This window comes from Erigeron canadensis, chromosome 8 (genome assembly GCF_010389155.1).
Source record: "Erigeron canadensis isolate Cc75 chromosome 8, C_canadensis_v1, whole genome shotgun sequence".
NCBI classification, from domain to species: Eukaryota; Viridiplantae; Streptophyta; class Magnoliopsida; order Asterales; family Asteraceae; genus Erigeron; species Erigeron canadensis.
Genome location: NC_057768.1, coordinates 47,126,761 through 47,143,692, shown reverse-complemented (window position 1 = coordinate 47,143,692; position 16,932 = coordinate 47,126,761). Strand labels below are relative to the sequence as shown.

Here is a 16,932-nt window from a genome sequence, read left to right as displayed (position 1 = left end):
ATCAAAGTGGGATTGTTGTCGTTCCTAAGAATGGCGTACCGATCAAAGATAGAAGCCTTAAACGTAATGAGCTTAAAAAAGAAGTTTGCAAACCAAGGTTGATGAGAAGTTGTGGGATGAGAAGAGATTGGAGCTTGGAAGATGTAAGACAAATAATGAATTCTGCATAAGAAATGATAAAAAATAGAAAGAAGAGAAATTGTATATAAAATTTTTTTGTATGAAACAATGTGTATAATCTGAAGATACTTTTTCATATTTGTCTAATCACAATATTACTTTTTAATCGTTATAATAATTTGCACACGTTAACTAACTAAAGAGAGCCAATACTATCATTCAATGAAAAAGAATCTGGGTTGATGCTCTCAGATGTTAAATGAACACCGTTTCCATGTGAACGAAAACGTTTATAGCTCATTCTTTGTGCACACACGAAAAATATCTACCGATATGATCATTGAAAATTACTTCCATATCCCGGTAATTGTACATGTCAACAGACCATTCAATAAGGACTTACCATAATACTTAAAACTTTTCATTCACATAAAAAAAAAAAGGTACAGTACGTATTCCAACGCCTTACAACTCAAACAAATGATAATCTGCCATCAAATTAAAGACATCCATGACGTACTCAAAAGAATCTGGGTTGATGCTCTCAGATGTTAAGAGATTGATGATTGAGGAAGTGATGTGTTTTGTTGATCTAGTTTAATTTTAAATCCCCGTATTGCGAAGTTTTAGTGATCGTGGATTGTATATAGAGCTAGTTTTAAGGGATTTTTGTTGTAAAACTAAAGAAACAGAAAATAAAGAACACAAGAAAAGATAGAGAGTAATATTATTTATCTCATAAAGAGGTATATATATAAGCTGGAGTATCCTCTAAGAAAATAATCAGAAAAGATTACCATTCAATATATGGACATCCATTCCATATATAATATTTATAACACCCCTCCTTGGATGTCCATCGACTAAAGATATTATGCCTCGTTAAAACCTTACTAGATAAAACCCAATGGGACAAAATTCTAGTGAAGGGAAAAGAGTACATAATTCTTTTGATACACTTGGGGATGTTTCCTCATTAAAAACTTTGACAGAAAAACCCAGTGGGACAAAGCCTTGCTCAAGGGAAAAAGAGTGCAATGCGTATCTCCCCCTCATGATCACATCCCTTAAAATACTTACCATTCCCAAACATATTCGATGTTTGGCATATTAAGTGTATGAATAGAATAAATCTTTTTGCTTCAATTTAAATGCTTCAGTGGCACTTTCAACTCAACATTGAGATCATTATCTTGAGAGTCAAAAGGGGCATTACAGTATCATTTGACCTCATAAGCATGAACGTCATTTATCACTAAGATTAATTAACATGACAAATCTCGTCTTTTGTTTTACATTTAATTATTCAATCATCATTGGACACTCTCTCAGAGTCCATAATATTCAAATTATCAAAATAAATGAAACTTATATCATACTCATACCGGATTGCTTTATAAGTTTCAAACATAATATTTTTTATTATCGAGAACTTTTCACACGTGTTTCAATCATTCTAAATCATGAAACATGCTTCATTCATTTTATATCCCTCATCAAATGAGCTCTATTTTTATACTCTAGACGCGAATCAATACTTTCACATTTTGCCAGACTTTTAATTTAGTTGCTTCCACCATATAATTTTTGTAATTTCAAGTGCTTGGACCTCATGTCCCAAACTACTAGCGTCTTTTCATCTTTGGCCAATCATCCATATCATATCATATTAATATTATGTGCATGCATGCTTTCAAGATCCTCAGCATTATACATACTCTTAGCGCTATCATATTAAATCAATCTCGACGTCATTTTCATTTCTAGACATGTCACAACTCATTGAGATCTCATTAGGTACCCGGGATTTCTCAAAAACCTCTATGTCTAGTTTCTCATCATCAATCTCTTTTGGGGTCTTTGTACCTCGACTTTGACCATCTAAATTTTATGCTCCTTTTATTTCGAGGCTTTTATTTTGGAATCGACTTTTCTATCACTTATTATCAATAGGAGCATAAACAGCTTTTTGGTGCTGGCAATTACTAAATACTCTGAATGAATTATCCCACAAACTTTAAGCTTATATTCATTTGTGTGAGGATCTTTGATAATTCATTTTTACTTCTTTAGCTGTTTTCCACTTTCCTTAATGTTGGGAACATCTCCTGAATGAATTATCCCACAAACTTTAAGCTTATATTCATTGGTGTGAGAATCTTTGATAATTCATTTTTACTTCTTTAGCTGTTTTCCACTTTCCTTAATGTTGGGAACATCTCCCCCTAATGTTGGGAAAATCTAAATCATGTCAATGATAAACGTAAGCCATAAACAAATCTCCCATGATGGCTTTATTGATTACGTATACCTCTTCCATGTTTTAACTTATACCCAAAACAGCCATACTAATGTCTTGTTCAATCAGACAGTTTCGAACTGAATCAAAGCATGAGCCTACACACTTCCAAGGCACGCATTTCCAACATTCTTTGAGGTCTCATCTTTGTGCGTTATAGTGGAGCAACTTTAACATATGCCGCACAACCAAAAACTCATATATGAGACACACATGGTTTCTGACCATAAACCAACTTCAATGGGGAGGAACACTATTTGCATGATGTGAGTTCATATTATTGCATGTTAAATAACATGGCCCCAAATCATAAGTCATTCATTTTTGCTCTCAAATATTCATTACAAAATACAATATGGAACATGCTCTCAATCTTATCAGATGAGCAATTAATCACGCAAACTTCATGTTGCGACTTTGATGACCCATTTAGACGATGCATCGATTTTAAACACTAAATGGTCTTTCCTAGGACGATGTATAGGCTACTTACATCTCCTTTGCATATGTTCCATTAAAAAGATTCAATCCTTATCTTTCTTATAAAGCAAATACTCACGATTTAAATAATCAATTTGAAAAATGTTCTTCTACATATTTCGCATCATTATCGATCCGGGATGGTCCAACCGGTCATACCAACAAATCAAAATAATCAAAATCTATAAACCTTCGTTTAGATTCCCGTAAGCTTCATAAGAGCCTCATATATCCCATGCTATGTAATTTATCATTGATTCAACTTTACAAATATGCAACCATATAGCGTACAAGTATTCAAATATATCAAAGTTTTCAGTCATATATATATATTTTATTTTATTCATCGCATCACAATATATGAAACATAATCTTGCAATTGAAATAGCCCGTACTTAACTCACTAAAATTAGCAAAACACATATTGACATATACAATATTTTTATAACTATCAATAAGAATCAAGATTATACGAACATCATCTCGGTAAAGCCATTACATCATTTGGCATAGAACGCATGCATACAAAATTTCACATGGCTTGGTTGTACCGAGTTTTTAATCATAAACAAAAACTTTTACGATATATTAATTTTGAAAGAACATAATCTCTTTAAACAAACTAATAAACCAACTTTCACATACTATTCGAAAACATCTTTGAAAAATATACAAAGAGAAAATATCATAATCAAATGCTAGATTAGGAATCATATAAGAGTAACAAAATACTTTCTTTCTCCATTTATGTGTTATTGTAATAGTTTTATCTATTTTAATATATCAATTTCATATCTTTACCTTTAGTTATCTAAAAAAAAATGATAACTTTGTATCTATTAGACTATTCACATAAAATTACATGTGAGCATACAAGACGATAGATACAAATCAACTATGAATGTCAAAAATACAGATCAATACACATTTATTTTCGCTCCACGAAAATGGAATAAGCCAAACTCTTTGCATAGCAATTAAGGTAAATATTTAAACTCCCAAATTTATCATCTAACAAATCTTTATATATATATTTACAATTTTGGGAGACTAAATTAGTCATCATATTCTTAATTTGAACTCCCAACACATTGCTACGTACCCATTACCTTTAACTTAATCGTCCAATTTTAGTAAATTAGAGTATTTAAAATCATATACAATCATTCTCAACATCTCAGCCAATTAAATAAAAATATTAAATCTGCGTGCTGTAACATATAGTAGATAAAACTACTGCTGAATGTGTACATTGTTCATCATGTTCTTTGATTTTCGTACTTTGCATAGTTGCCTTTGTCTCTGTATAATTTAAAATTCTAATTAATCTTCTTCATGAACATACTTAACCATGATAAATGTGTTGTCCGAATTGATCAGCTATACAATATTACAATGCATGGTTATGAAACTTGTTTTTGACAGTAAACGGGCTCAAAACTCTATTATAATAGCAAAACTAGACACGTTAAACAAAAATATTGCGATTGAACTTCTAATTGTCATACGGATTAAGAATATTTATAACATGTATAGACTTTTAATAAATATTCAGCAAAAAATCGATATTTTGATGAATATAAATTCTGTAGGAATTTAAGATGATAATAAGCATGTAAAAACAAAATATTAAAATATATATATATATACTTGATTACGATTCGAACGATGAAGTTTTATATTGTAAATACTCCCCGTAATAAATATTATAGAGACCAGAAAACATGATTAAAGTTTACAAAACAAATCTAGTTTGTATATTTCTTTTGATTTATCAAGGTTAAACGCATAAAAGAATAGATCCTTTTAACCAGTTAATTAAAAAAAACGTTGAAAGCATCATAAATAATTAAACTTTTAGTCCAACAAGTAAGTCAAACCAATATAAACATAAATATTAATTTAAGTAATGAGTATATATTTAAAATAAGCAAGGAGTAGATTTACCTCTATTGGCAATTGTGAAACTGGATTTAGTACCTTTGATATTCTCCGTAATCACGATAGCCCGGCAACAACAAATTTGGATAAAAATTTTGAACAACTTTGGTCGGCCGAATAATTTTTCTTTTAGAGTTTTAGAGCGTACTGATAACGTGTTGTAAAACTAAAGAAACAAAAGAATAAAGAACACAAGAAAAGATAGAGAGAATGGAGAGAGTAATATTATTCATCTCATAAAGAGGTATATATATAGTTACAAGCTGGAGTATCCTCTAAGAAAACAATCTTCTAATCACATAAAAGATTACCATTCAATATATGGACATCCATTCCATATATAATATTTATAACAATTTTAATATTTTTAATCTACTAAAAGTTATTTGTGAATTGTCATCCATACCTCTCTATCCGTTTTTCACTGTCCTTTCCATTTATTAGTGTAATTAAATTACACAATTGTCATTAATTATTTTACACCTTTGATTAATTAGATCTAATGGCTTCAAATGGTTCTCATGGTTCCTAAAAAAAAAATTTTAAATAAGATTTCACTATATATATATAATATACTAGGTTTATTACCCGCATGATGTGCCGATGTTAAAAAATATTTAACTAAAAGTTGTGTACAATTATTTTTATTTACAATTTTTAAAACTTGTTATCGTATTTTTAATATTTTGTTTCTTTTCTAAATACATGGAAAGAAATAAAATAAATCAAAATAGTTGATAGATTGAGCAGTTAGTAACATTTATATGAGATAAAATTTAAGGGGTGTTTAGTAGAAGGAAATCATAAAGAATGGAAATGTAATAGAGAATGAAAATAGTGAGAAAGAGAATGAGTATTTAGAAAGATAATGGATTCCGTTGTTTGGTACCCACAGAGAATAAATATATAAAAAAATAAAACTTTAAATAATAATGCATTTATTACATATAATATCTTGAAATTTTTTTTTTTTTCATTCTCACCCATTTTCTACTTCTCTACAATTTGTAGAGAATGGAATTGATTCTCTTTTCTCCTTTCTCATCCCCTTTCTTCAATGTTAACAAACAAGAGAAGTCTTTCTCATTCTCTTTCTCCTCTTTTCATTCTATCATACCAAACACCCCCTAGTACTTACATAAAAGGAAGCAAACATTTGGTTGAAGAAGGTTTTTTATGAATGAATGATAATAAAAACTCAGAGAATGATTCCTTTAACGAAAATCATTTTCAAAAAATCCGTCATAAAAAATTTACTTCTTACAATCCTCAAACACATGTAATTATCAACGTGAATTGGATCAACTTGACAAAAAAAATGAAACTTTTTTTCTAAACCTACATGATGGGAAAAAAAAATACGTCAAATATAAAATTGGTGGCCCATTGATAAAGTCTTTGACCTTAAGAAAATCCATCAAGGTTCGAATCTCACATCCTATATTTATATGAGTGGATTATCAGAAGGGGTTTTTCGAGAGTCTTGGGTTTTATCCCATACATGCGTGGTTCGAGCTTCACATACTGCCTAATTGGATGTCACTGTAATGTCTCGAATGCTAATTACTAACTACTAACTATTAATTACTAAAAAAAAAAGATTTGTGTTAATGGTTGTCTCCAAAAATACTCTAAAACAAAAAATGATATCAATTTAATAAAGAACACATAAAATGTAAAAAGTAAAATATAAAAAAATAAAGAGTAGAAATTTATAAGTATGTTACGTAATTATAGAGTTTGTTATGTTTTTTAATTGTATATATAAAACACGATTTTGAATACATATATATAAATATAGTTAAACTTTCTCTCTATATAAGTAAGAGATGATTTTATTTCTTACTAAAGATGTTATGTAGTAAGAATTCAATGACCAGATAAGTAAAAATAATTAATAGGTGTCTATATTTGGATATATACCCTAAAATCAGACTATTTAGGTAATTTTCCCAAATATTAATTACACATATTTATTTATCTAACTTTTTATTTATCAATTTTTTTAGAATAATAATACCCATTTTCTTGTATTCTTAACAATTTGATAACTTTTTTTTTTCTTAGGCCTTTTCAATATACAAATTTCGTACATATGTTACTTAGTGTAATTTGCTCCGATGATTGCCTAATATATATTTACTTTCTAATACTAAAATACAAGATATTTACAAATAATTTTATAACTATGTTATATATATATATATACTTGAAGGTAATCAAAAATAATATAAAATGCCTGATTTGTAGTTTTTTTTAAAGTAATTGAAGATGCATAAATGTATATATGTTTTCATTGTTAGTTTGTGTAACTGTTTTTATTTTATTTTTTATTCTTCCAGTTTTTTACACCTTTAATATTTTTTTTCATTATATCAGTATCTTTATATGTATAAATGTATTTTTTTTATGGTTCCTTCGACGCGGGTTATAATCTAGTACTCAATAGATCTATGGAATGGAGCTTCACTTTGAAATTTGTACAAAATTAATCAGAAAATTTGGTTAGGTCAATGATGGTATTAATATATAAATACTGATGGCTTACGTTTAATTTATATAATGTTTCCTGTTTTTAAAAACGAAAAAAATCCATAAAAAAAAGAGGGTTTCAATATATAAATACCGATGACATTATATGAAATTTGAATTGTCACATATCATAAACACTTGAAGATGTAAATTTGAACTTATTTTTAGGTCTTAAAGTAAGTAAAATATATGAAATTAAGCAAATATATAACGTGTCTAAACTATTTGAACCTGTGACAAATTTGACTATTTTAGTTAATGTCAATAATTGTTTGAAAAAGTTACCTTTTCTTGAAAATTCTTGAGATGTTTGTATTTTATTTAAAGATTAATTACGAAAGTACCAACATACTTTTCCATTTGTACACGGTTGCCCATTATAGTTTTTTATTGATGAGGTTTACCCACAAACTTTTTTTTTGTACACAGTTGACCCATATTACCGGTAATCACTATTTTTAATGACTGGCAACCACTTGGACATTTAATGAAGCTGACATGGATTTACAACGACAGGTTTAATTACTGAATGACTAATGCACTTTTCATTTTGTACATGGTTTCCCATTGAACTTTTTTTTTATTGATGTGTATTACCAAAAAACTCTTAAAATTTGTACATGGTTGACCCAAATATTCAAAGTTGGTTCTCTCTCATACTCAAATCTTCAAAATTGTTTCTCTCTAAAAAAAAACCCATAAATTTTAATAAAAAAATCCAACCACTAACCGCTCAGTCACCGGAAAATTGTATTTGTATTTCTGTTGGTTAGGGTTTGTGCGGATTTTAATTTTGAGTGTTTTGGTACAAATTTCGAGTTTCAATTCGAAGAAACGAGATAGAAAATGTCAATTTCGAGTTTTCCGGCGAGATGTTTGAATTCTTGCAGGCTAACAAAGGTGAGTGTATAAGATATTTTTTATCTGACTTAGGAATGTGAGTTTGAAATTGATAATGTAAATGTCAAATTAGTCAACTATTCGTTTAACAATTTTCTGATTATCTACCAGATTGTCAGCCAAATTGAACAAATTTCTGAATCAAACGTTTTCTACTATAACATGTATATAATTGTTGAAATTTTCTTTAGAAAAATCTTTTGTTTTATTTGCTAAAATTTATGGGTTTTCTTTTTAGAGATAGAAGCAGTTTTGAAGATTTGAGTATGAGAAAGAACCAGTTTTGAAGATTTGGATCAACCATGTATATATTTTAAGAGTTTGTTGCTAATATACATCCATTTAAAAAGTTCAATGGCCAAAGATTAAATCAATGTAATATACAATCTGTCATTGTAAATCAATGTCAGTTTCATTAACCGACTATAACCGGTAAACCGGTCAACTATGGGTCCACCGTGTACAAAAAAAAAAAGTTTGTGGGTAAACCTTATCAATAAAAAAAAAGAGTAACGAAGGTGGTAGAAAAAAAGTTGAAATGACAACATTAATTATTTAATTAAAAAATTATATTTAGATGTCTTGGATTTGATCTAATATGAGCAAAATGTTTTTAGAACTTAAGACATGAGTTTGTATAAGGGGAAATTGAATATAATCTAAGCTTAGGGGGAGGGAGTGGAAGCGGGGAAAGGTTTTACTGGTAGCGGCGCCGCGCGGCAACACCGCCGTCGTGGGTTTACCGCTGGAGAGAGAATTGGTTTTGCGGGGTGCTTCACAGATTCGGGAAAAAAGGAGAGAGAAGAGAGAAGCTTGTCGATTGGCTGAACAAAAGCAATTGGGTCCCCACCGATGGTCCTTTTTTCGAGCGATGAAGATTTTTTTAACAAAAAGAAAAAAAAATATATGAAGGAAATTTTATTTGTAAAAGATGCAGGTCGAATGGCTATGAAGAAGAAGACTAGATCTTGTATTTTTTTTTAATATATTATAATACATACGAAATTTCATTTTTATCTGTATTTTTGAAAGTGTTCTTTTTCAGCTCTTTAAATGTAATTTTTTTTTATTTATTTTGTTAAGTATGTTGTAATGAAAAAGAAATGATAAGGTATTAAAAATAGATGAAAAAGAAATGAAATGTTACTAAAAATAAATGAAAACGAAATGATGAGTTGGAGATTGGGAGAAAATTGGGGAAAGTGGCGCCAGTAATTTGGTGAAGATGGGGGAAGATTGGGGAAGATTGAGGTGGAAAGTTTTGATTGGTTAGTGTTGGAGGAAGAAGGGTGACCACTCCCTCCCCCCTTAGGTGTGAAAAAAAAGGGCTAATTAGTTGTAAAGGTCCTGAACTTATCACTTTTTCTTATTTAAGGACTCAACGTAAAATTTCATATAACGTGGGATATATCGTGAAATACACTGTCTATCCGAGGATCTAAAAATACTGGATGGTTGTATTGTCACACGTAGGCTGGTTTTGTACATGTGGCTGACCACCAGGCATCCACCTTGACAAGTCTTTTCCCTTATAACTTGATCATACAACCCAGATGATGAAATCCTATCTTCAAAATCAAAAAAGTTCTAATTTAAATCATGAGAACATATTTTCTTACGCCTCATTGATTTCCTAAACCATAAATTGGTCCGTAACAATAAAAAATGGACTAGCCCATTATCTAACAAATTCCGACCACACTATCACAACTACCAGAAGTTTACTGCAGCTTAATCCTAGTTATTTCTGATTTCTGCCCTAATTTTTCACTTGAAACAAAATCTGAAATCTCAGCAAATCAGTAAAATATTACTTGATGATTTAATGAAATGCAAGATCCCGTTCATGTTCATCTCTTTTTGTTTTTTAAATTTGAAACCAAGAACCAAAAATTCAAGATCTAAAAATCAAATGCAATGGAAGACAACTACCATGATACAAACTGAAGATATGGTATATGTATATACATATTATGTATATGTACATCAATTACACAGACAAATTAGGTTTACTTTTATCGAGAAAGAAGTCGGCACCATCGGCAGTGGCGAGATAAAATATGACCACGATAATGGAGCGATTCTTTAGTGGTGGTGGTGGCAGCCGGAAGAACAGCGATGCTGGTGGAAGGTGCAGGGGTGGTCCGGGACAAATGGGATTTCTTGGACTATGGCAGCAGCTTCGTGTAGCTTTCTTTTCTTTTCTTCTTTGTTTCTTTTTCAGATTTAGTGATTAGTGATGGAATCGTTGATGTTGACATTTCTCTGTAAAAACCCTAAAAAAATAAAGTAACTTGATGGTGGCCATGAATCTGATTAAGATGGAAGGTTTATGGGCGAATCGATGATACTTTGCAACAGATTATGATGGTGATGACGATGACGATGACGATCGCTAGGACACCAGAAAGAAAAGTTAGGACGGTTATGATGATTTTAGATTAGTTTGTAGTGTTATTAGATGATCGTGATGATGATTTCGATTAGTTTGTTTCCAGATTTATTTTTGATGATTGATGATGACGGTGGATATCTATAATATAACTAAAAGAGGGGGTTGGGGGTACACTTGGCACTCTTAACCCACATCTTTTAGTCTAATCCTCCATCCTTATTAATCCTCTATTTTTTTAAATATTTATCTAAATTAATTTACACTTTTTGGTTTTCCATCACCAATTTACACTTTAACCCCAATCTAAAACAATTAATTTACACTTTTTGGTTTCTCATCACCAATTTACACTTTAACCCAATTTAAAATAATTAATTTACACTTTTTGATTTTCCATCACCAATTTACACTTTACCTCAATTTAAAAATAATTAATTATAGGTTACACTTTTCGAATATAAGAAGCTATAAATTTTTTATTTAACTAAAGTCGAAAAAAAAGAGGTAAACTATAATTAATATTTATATGGAGTTAACTTTCGTATGTATCTTCTTTGGGCAGATAATTTTTGGAGTATTTTGACCGATGGAGTGACTAAGCAGCTAACAAATTTCCAAGTTGATTTCGGTATATCTATTTAATATATTTGAGTTACAATTTTTTAACTTTGATTAAGATATTTTGAGACTACCCGTCCATTGGACGGGCCTGAACACTAGTATATATATATATACATACAGGTTAATATGTATTTTATGGCTACAGTAAAATGGTCAACACCAATTCTGCTAACGTGTTAGTCAAACTTGGTAAAAACACACATAAAACTAGGACACGTAGACTTCAAATACCAGATAGTGGTTTTTGGTCTCTATATTATATGAGAAATGTCACGATATATCCCACGTTATATGAAATTTTACGTTGAGCCCTCAAATAAGAAAAAGTGACAAATTCAGGACCTTTAAAACCAATTAGCTAAAAAAAAATGGTATCGTTATCATGTGACCACATGAGCTCATTGATGAAGGCTAGAGGTTACAGGTTCAAAACTTATCCAAAGCAAGTGGTAAAACTATATCTTGTGATCCTATGTGTGAGAATGGTGACTTACCAGATATAAATTTTATGCGGTGTGCGCTTTGGGCACTAAAACCATACATTAAATCAGAGGGTTTTTATCCATTTACCTTTTAATATATAAAAAGATATGGTTGAAAGTAATCTTGGTTGTCGACCTCGCTTCTAATGATACAGATAAAACTCCAACCGCTTTTATTTTATCATTGAGCCCAAAATTCCAACGTGCTTCTTCGTTTTGGTAGCGACATTTTTATTTCGCATGTGTCTGTGGCCCTCCTATCATTATTTTTTATGACTGACGTGTTGCACGTTTATTTCAATGTGCTTCCCCACAATTATTATAATTAACTAGTATATTTATTTATTTATTTTGTGTGATGTGGATTCATCTAATCTAGAACAACTCGTCATCCTATATGATATTTTACTTGAAAGTGGACGGAGGATATTTTTCATAGATGGATATACTACAAACAATATTGCATTTATTTACACTTTTAGACTAGTGTTAACAAATTAAAAATTTTGTCACACTTTTTAGTGTGTAGAAATATATTGAGTTAAAAGTATATGGACATTTCTACACACTAAAAAGTGTGTGGAAATAAAAGTTCACATTTCATAATAGTTTTGTCACACCTTATTTGTTTACGGTAACTTTTTGAGTTACCGTGGACAAATGAGGTGTGACAAATTAATTATGAAAGTTCACACTAAAAGTGTGAACTTTTATTTGTACACACTTTTAAGTGTGGAGAAATTTTCACACACTTTTTTTTCAATATATTTATACACACTAAAAAGTGTGACAAAATTTTTAATTTGTTCACACTAGCCTAAAAGTGTGAACAAATGCAATATAATTTGTAGTGATAGTTAAAGGTGTTGTTCGAAAAAAAAAAAGATAGGTTAAAGGTATCAAACTTTATTTTAGTGATTTATTTTACATCAACAATATATGCAATATCTTTTGTATATAAAATGTTAATTAATAAAGGATCATATGCTAAAATCCAGATAATTTACTCTAATAATACATAGCTAATCATTCAATTATTATATATATGAAATAACTCTTTAACTGTTCTTCCTAATGTTTTGGCAATTTAGATTAGCAATGAAAGATTAAACCTAATGTGAATTAGTTGGCATCCATGTTAACATGCCTTATAAGTGTTTTTCCTTCACCCATAAAACATGGTATGTTCATGTGATAGTCAATCCTTAAACATCATGTTCCTCATCCTTATTGGTGAAACATGGTCTGTGTTCATAAATTTAACTATTCATCTAAGGAATATGCCTTTGGCCAAAGCAACATTTACTTGTTACTTCATCCAGGAGACCAAATACAAGAATGAAATGTTAGCTAGTATATTCAGTTACAAATGCGTTCATAAAACTAACGTTTCATTTTCAAATTGACATACAGAGCAATCTAATTATAGCTCTCACTTTATAAACATAGTAATATTTTTACATAGAGATCACTTATTACTAAACGTACATAAGATTTAACTCAAGTATACACTACTATGTTACATTAAAACTTGCTTAAAGTAGCTTGGGTAAAAAAAAAAAACTAGCTACAGCTTCACTGACTGACAGCCTTAACCTCATAACGGATCCGAAAATCTGTTGGTTAAGGCTATCCGGAGCTGATCTTGAGTGTACAATCGTCCGCCCATTTTCACAGTGGCTTGTTGGATCATCAACTCGTTCACAACCGACACACTCGAGTGGTTAACTTCCAAATCGAGGTCTTTCAATGCCACCATTAGCCTTGCAGCGGGGTGGTTTTTCTTGTTACTTTGTATCCTAAGCATGGCATCCCAACCAATGACCTTCACATCGACTTCCAAATCCGCCACTTGTATGCGTCTGTTGGTAGACATTTTCATATCTTCTGGTAGCGAAATGGCTGAGGACGACGATTGCTTCGAATCCTTGCTTAACAATTCTTTCTTCAACACATCGACTTGGTTTCTTAGCTCTTCTTTGTCGCTGTGTGTGGTCTCAACTTTCATCTTGAGCTCATTGATGTACAAGATGGCGTCGCCAAGGAGCGACGCCTTGTCCATCTTCGAGACGTTTGGGACGACAGCACGAAGAGCATAAAACCGTTGGTTCAACTTTTCTCTCCTTTGTCTCTCTGCTTCCACATGATTCAATGGTTCTTCTCTTCCATTAGCAGGCTTTCGCCCTCGCTTTCTAGGCTTTTTCTCCGGTTCCACCATTCTAGAACTTTCCACTTCTCGAATCACAGACGCATCAAGATCCGAGTGATCCGATCCTCCGCCGCCACCTGATTTCACAGTACTCGAAGACGGAATCACGCCAGAGACAAAAGAGAGCATCCCGTCTTCATTACTCCCACACGAAGTAGGAGATCTCTTTTTCTTCTTGTTGCTGTTATTCTCTTCATTTCCGAAATGAGATTGGCCCGAAAACATACCGCCTGCAGTCATTTTCTCGCCAAAACTCAATATTTTACCCGATTCGGGTTTGGTGTTAGTCGAATTCCCATTTCTCCCACCCGAAAAATTCAACTCCCTAGACCCGAATAATCCATGAGAATTAGGGTTCGGGTTCGGGTTTTGAAGAGGCTTCGAGGATGGGATAATTTGGGATCCCATCACATCAACTGAAGCCGTTACGGTAGACGAAGCTACTGGATCGGTCAGCCAAATAGATGAAGGGTCATCTTCATTAATATCATCATTATTGTTGTCAGCAACGGGGATCTGCATCGTATTATCACGTCCCACGCCGTCATTAAAATTAAAAGAGACCCTAACTTTTCGCATCACATCGGAACTATGAAGAATCAAATCAGTAGAACCCAGCTCAATCACACCATCTGAGCTGGGAATACAAACAATAGTCTGTAACCCAAACCCATAACCTTGTCGCGCACGCTCACAGTGTGACGTCATCAGCCGATCACGACCCGCAACCCAGACCGGTTGGTTTCCAAACGCCGCTTGACCCGGAAGTCCGTTACCATTGACAAACGACTGGGTCATGGATATCAAAAAGAACCACTCGGTATCAGTGACTTCTTCGTCAACCGAATCGTTTTCCGGGACTTGTGTCCCGGAAATCATGGAATTAAGTTCCCTAAGAACTTTTTTTCGATACTGTTGTTCAGCCAAAGAAGTTTGAGAAAGAGTGGATTTGGGGGGTTTATTAACCTCCCCTTTGTAGTATCCGTCCCCCCAACCTAAAACTGGGGGGCCGGAGTAATCTACAACAGAGGATTGCCAAAAGATGGCATAAGTCCATGACTCACGCGCGTTGTCAATCAACCCTTGGAGACGTTGTTGCAACGTGTCGTGATTAAACATCGCGACGTTGGCTGATGTAGAAGCGGATGAAGAAGTATGAGGCAGTGTAGTTGTTGTGGTGGTTGTTTGTGTGTTGGACCAGATTGATGTCATGTCGGAACTGACGAAGGCGTCCAACATTGAGGAGTTGTTGTTGTCGTCGGGATTCCAGTGATTCATGGTCGGTAATCGGTAATCAGTCATAGGTGGGTGTGAAAGTTGGATTTGGTCGGAGATGGGAATGGCAAGTGTGTGTGTTTATGTGTGAGAAACGTGGTAGAAACGAGTGGAGTAGATGTTGATATTGAGGATTGGATTGGAGGGTGTATTTGTATTTTGGGTGTGGGTCAGAGTAGGTTAAAGCAGTGCGTGTGATCTGTGGTTTCCACGAATTGATAAAACAAACAAGGGTCCGATTTTATGCAACACGTTTGTTTTATATCACTCGTATTTGCTTTTAACGCTACATACATATTTGCTATTACTGTTATTGACTTATTTGGTGTATTCTATAGTAGTTCTACAGCAAACTAAAGAGACAAGATCTTAAGCATAATACTTTGTATACTATTCCTATTTCTATCCTAATAACTTACGGAGTAGTAATAAAATAGCACCACACGAGATAGGCGTGAAGCGTGATATTGAAGGGTATTAAATCATATTGGCTGTTTGTTAATTACTACACTATTAGGAGCATATACACCACCACACCAGTAAATCAGTAATATGATTGTTTCTTAAGCTACATATTTCATTATTCATTGGCTGTATTTTAATTACTCCTCTAGGAGCATATACTCACACCGCATCACCATCTCGTCGTTTACGACCCGTCCGACGAGCCGTTGCCCACTAATACTAAACGTTGACACTGGTTTGTATTTTCAGGAGCTACAAAGTTTGTCGAAGATCAAGTTATAATTACATATGTAACAAACTTTCTATTAATTATGTGTTACCAAGTACCAACCTATTTCAACAGAGACGGAGTTAGGAAATGTTAGAGGGGCTAGCTCACGACAAACATATTATTTCTACATAATTGATGTAGTTTCATACGCATTCAAATGACAAAAGAACAATGGATTAATCAAAGACTAATAAAACCTTCATGGTTTATTTCTAATATTCAATCAATAAAAACTTATTAAACTAGAATACTTAAAACCGTTTATATAGAAGCTCCTAACTAAAAGTTAGGCATGAAACTTGGATGAAAATGATAGGTCCCTGTTTGTACGCTGAATCGGACCTAGGATAAAAACGAGGTGATGGGTATTTTGAGGTTGTTCGCTGACGATTCCCCAAATTATGCCAATCGAACAAGATGAAGATGTTCTATGTGTTATCGTATGATGTCATGCCCCCTTGGAGGTCTCTTGATTTCTTATTTATAGGGAAAGATTATTAGCGCGGGAAATGGTTTGGCGCCTTATGGACTTTTTCCCTAGGGTTTCCTAGGCCTCCGGTTTCCGTCAACCATTTTCTTAGTTATCTCTTTTTTAAAGACGGAACTGGATCCCTTTATTTATGGGTGATTAGCTCTTTTCCTTTTTATCTTGTACAGATGTCTGATATCCCTTCATGTCGTTGTGCATTCTATCGATGTTGTGGGCGAAAGGTTCTGCGTATCGCATGAGGGATATAGCATCAGTCCCAATGAGATAACAAGATGGTTTAAGATGTCTGAAAGAGTTGTAGAGAGGGGGGGGGGGGGGTTAATACAACTTTTAACTTAATCAGCTTGGAAAAAACTTTTTAATGCGAAATGTAAATTATCTTAAGGTGTTTGTCCATATTCAGCTTGAGATAATCATATTAATTAAACAGTAAAGAAATAAAAAGACAGTAA

At 32.5% G+C, this 16,932-nt stretch overlaps 1 protein-coding gene across 1 annotated transcript; it reads right to left on the bottom strand.

The window, feature by feature from the left end:
• Positions 1-13,133: 13,133 nt before the first annotated feature.
• LOC122611064 (transcription factor MYC2-like) lies at positions 13,134-15,404 on the bottom strand. Its single transcript, XM_043784020.1, has one exon. The coding sequence runs from the start codon at positions 15,279-15,281 to the stop codon at positions 13,368-13,370; it is 1,914 nt and encodes a 637-aa protein (XP_043639955.1). The 5' UTR covers positions 15,282-15,404; the 3' UTR covers positions 13,134-13,367.
• Between the last annotated feature and the right edge of the window lie 1,528 nt (positions 15,405-16,932).

What these genes read in the sequence shown, in the direction of transcription:
- LOC122611064 (XM_043784020.1), bottom strand. Translation starts at nt 15,281, where the DNA reads ATGACTGATTACCGATTACCGACCATGAATCACTGGAATCCCGACGAC.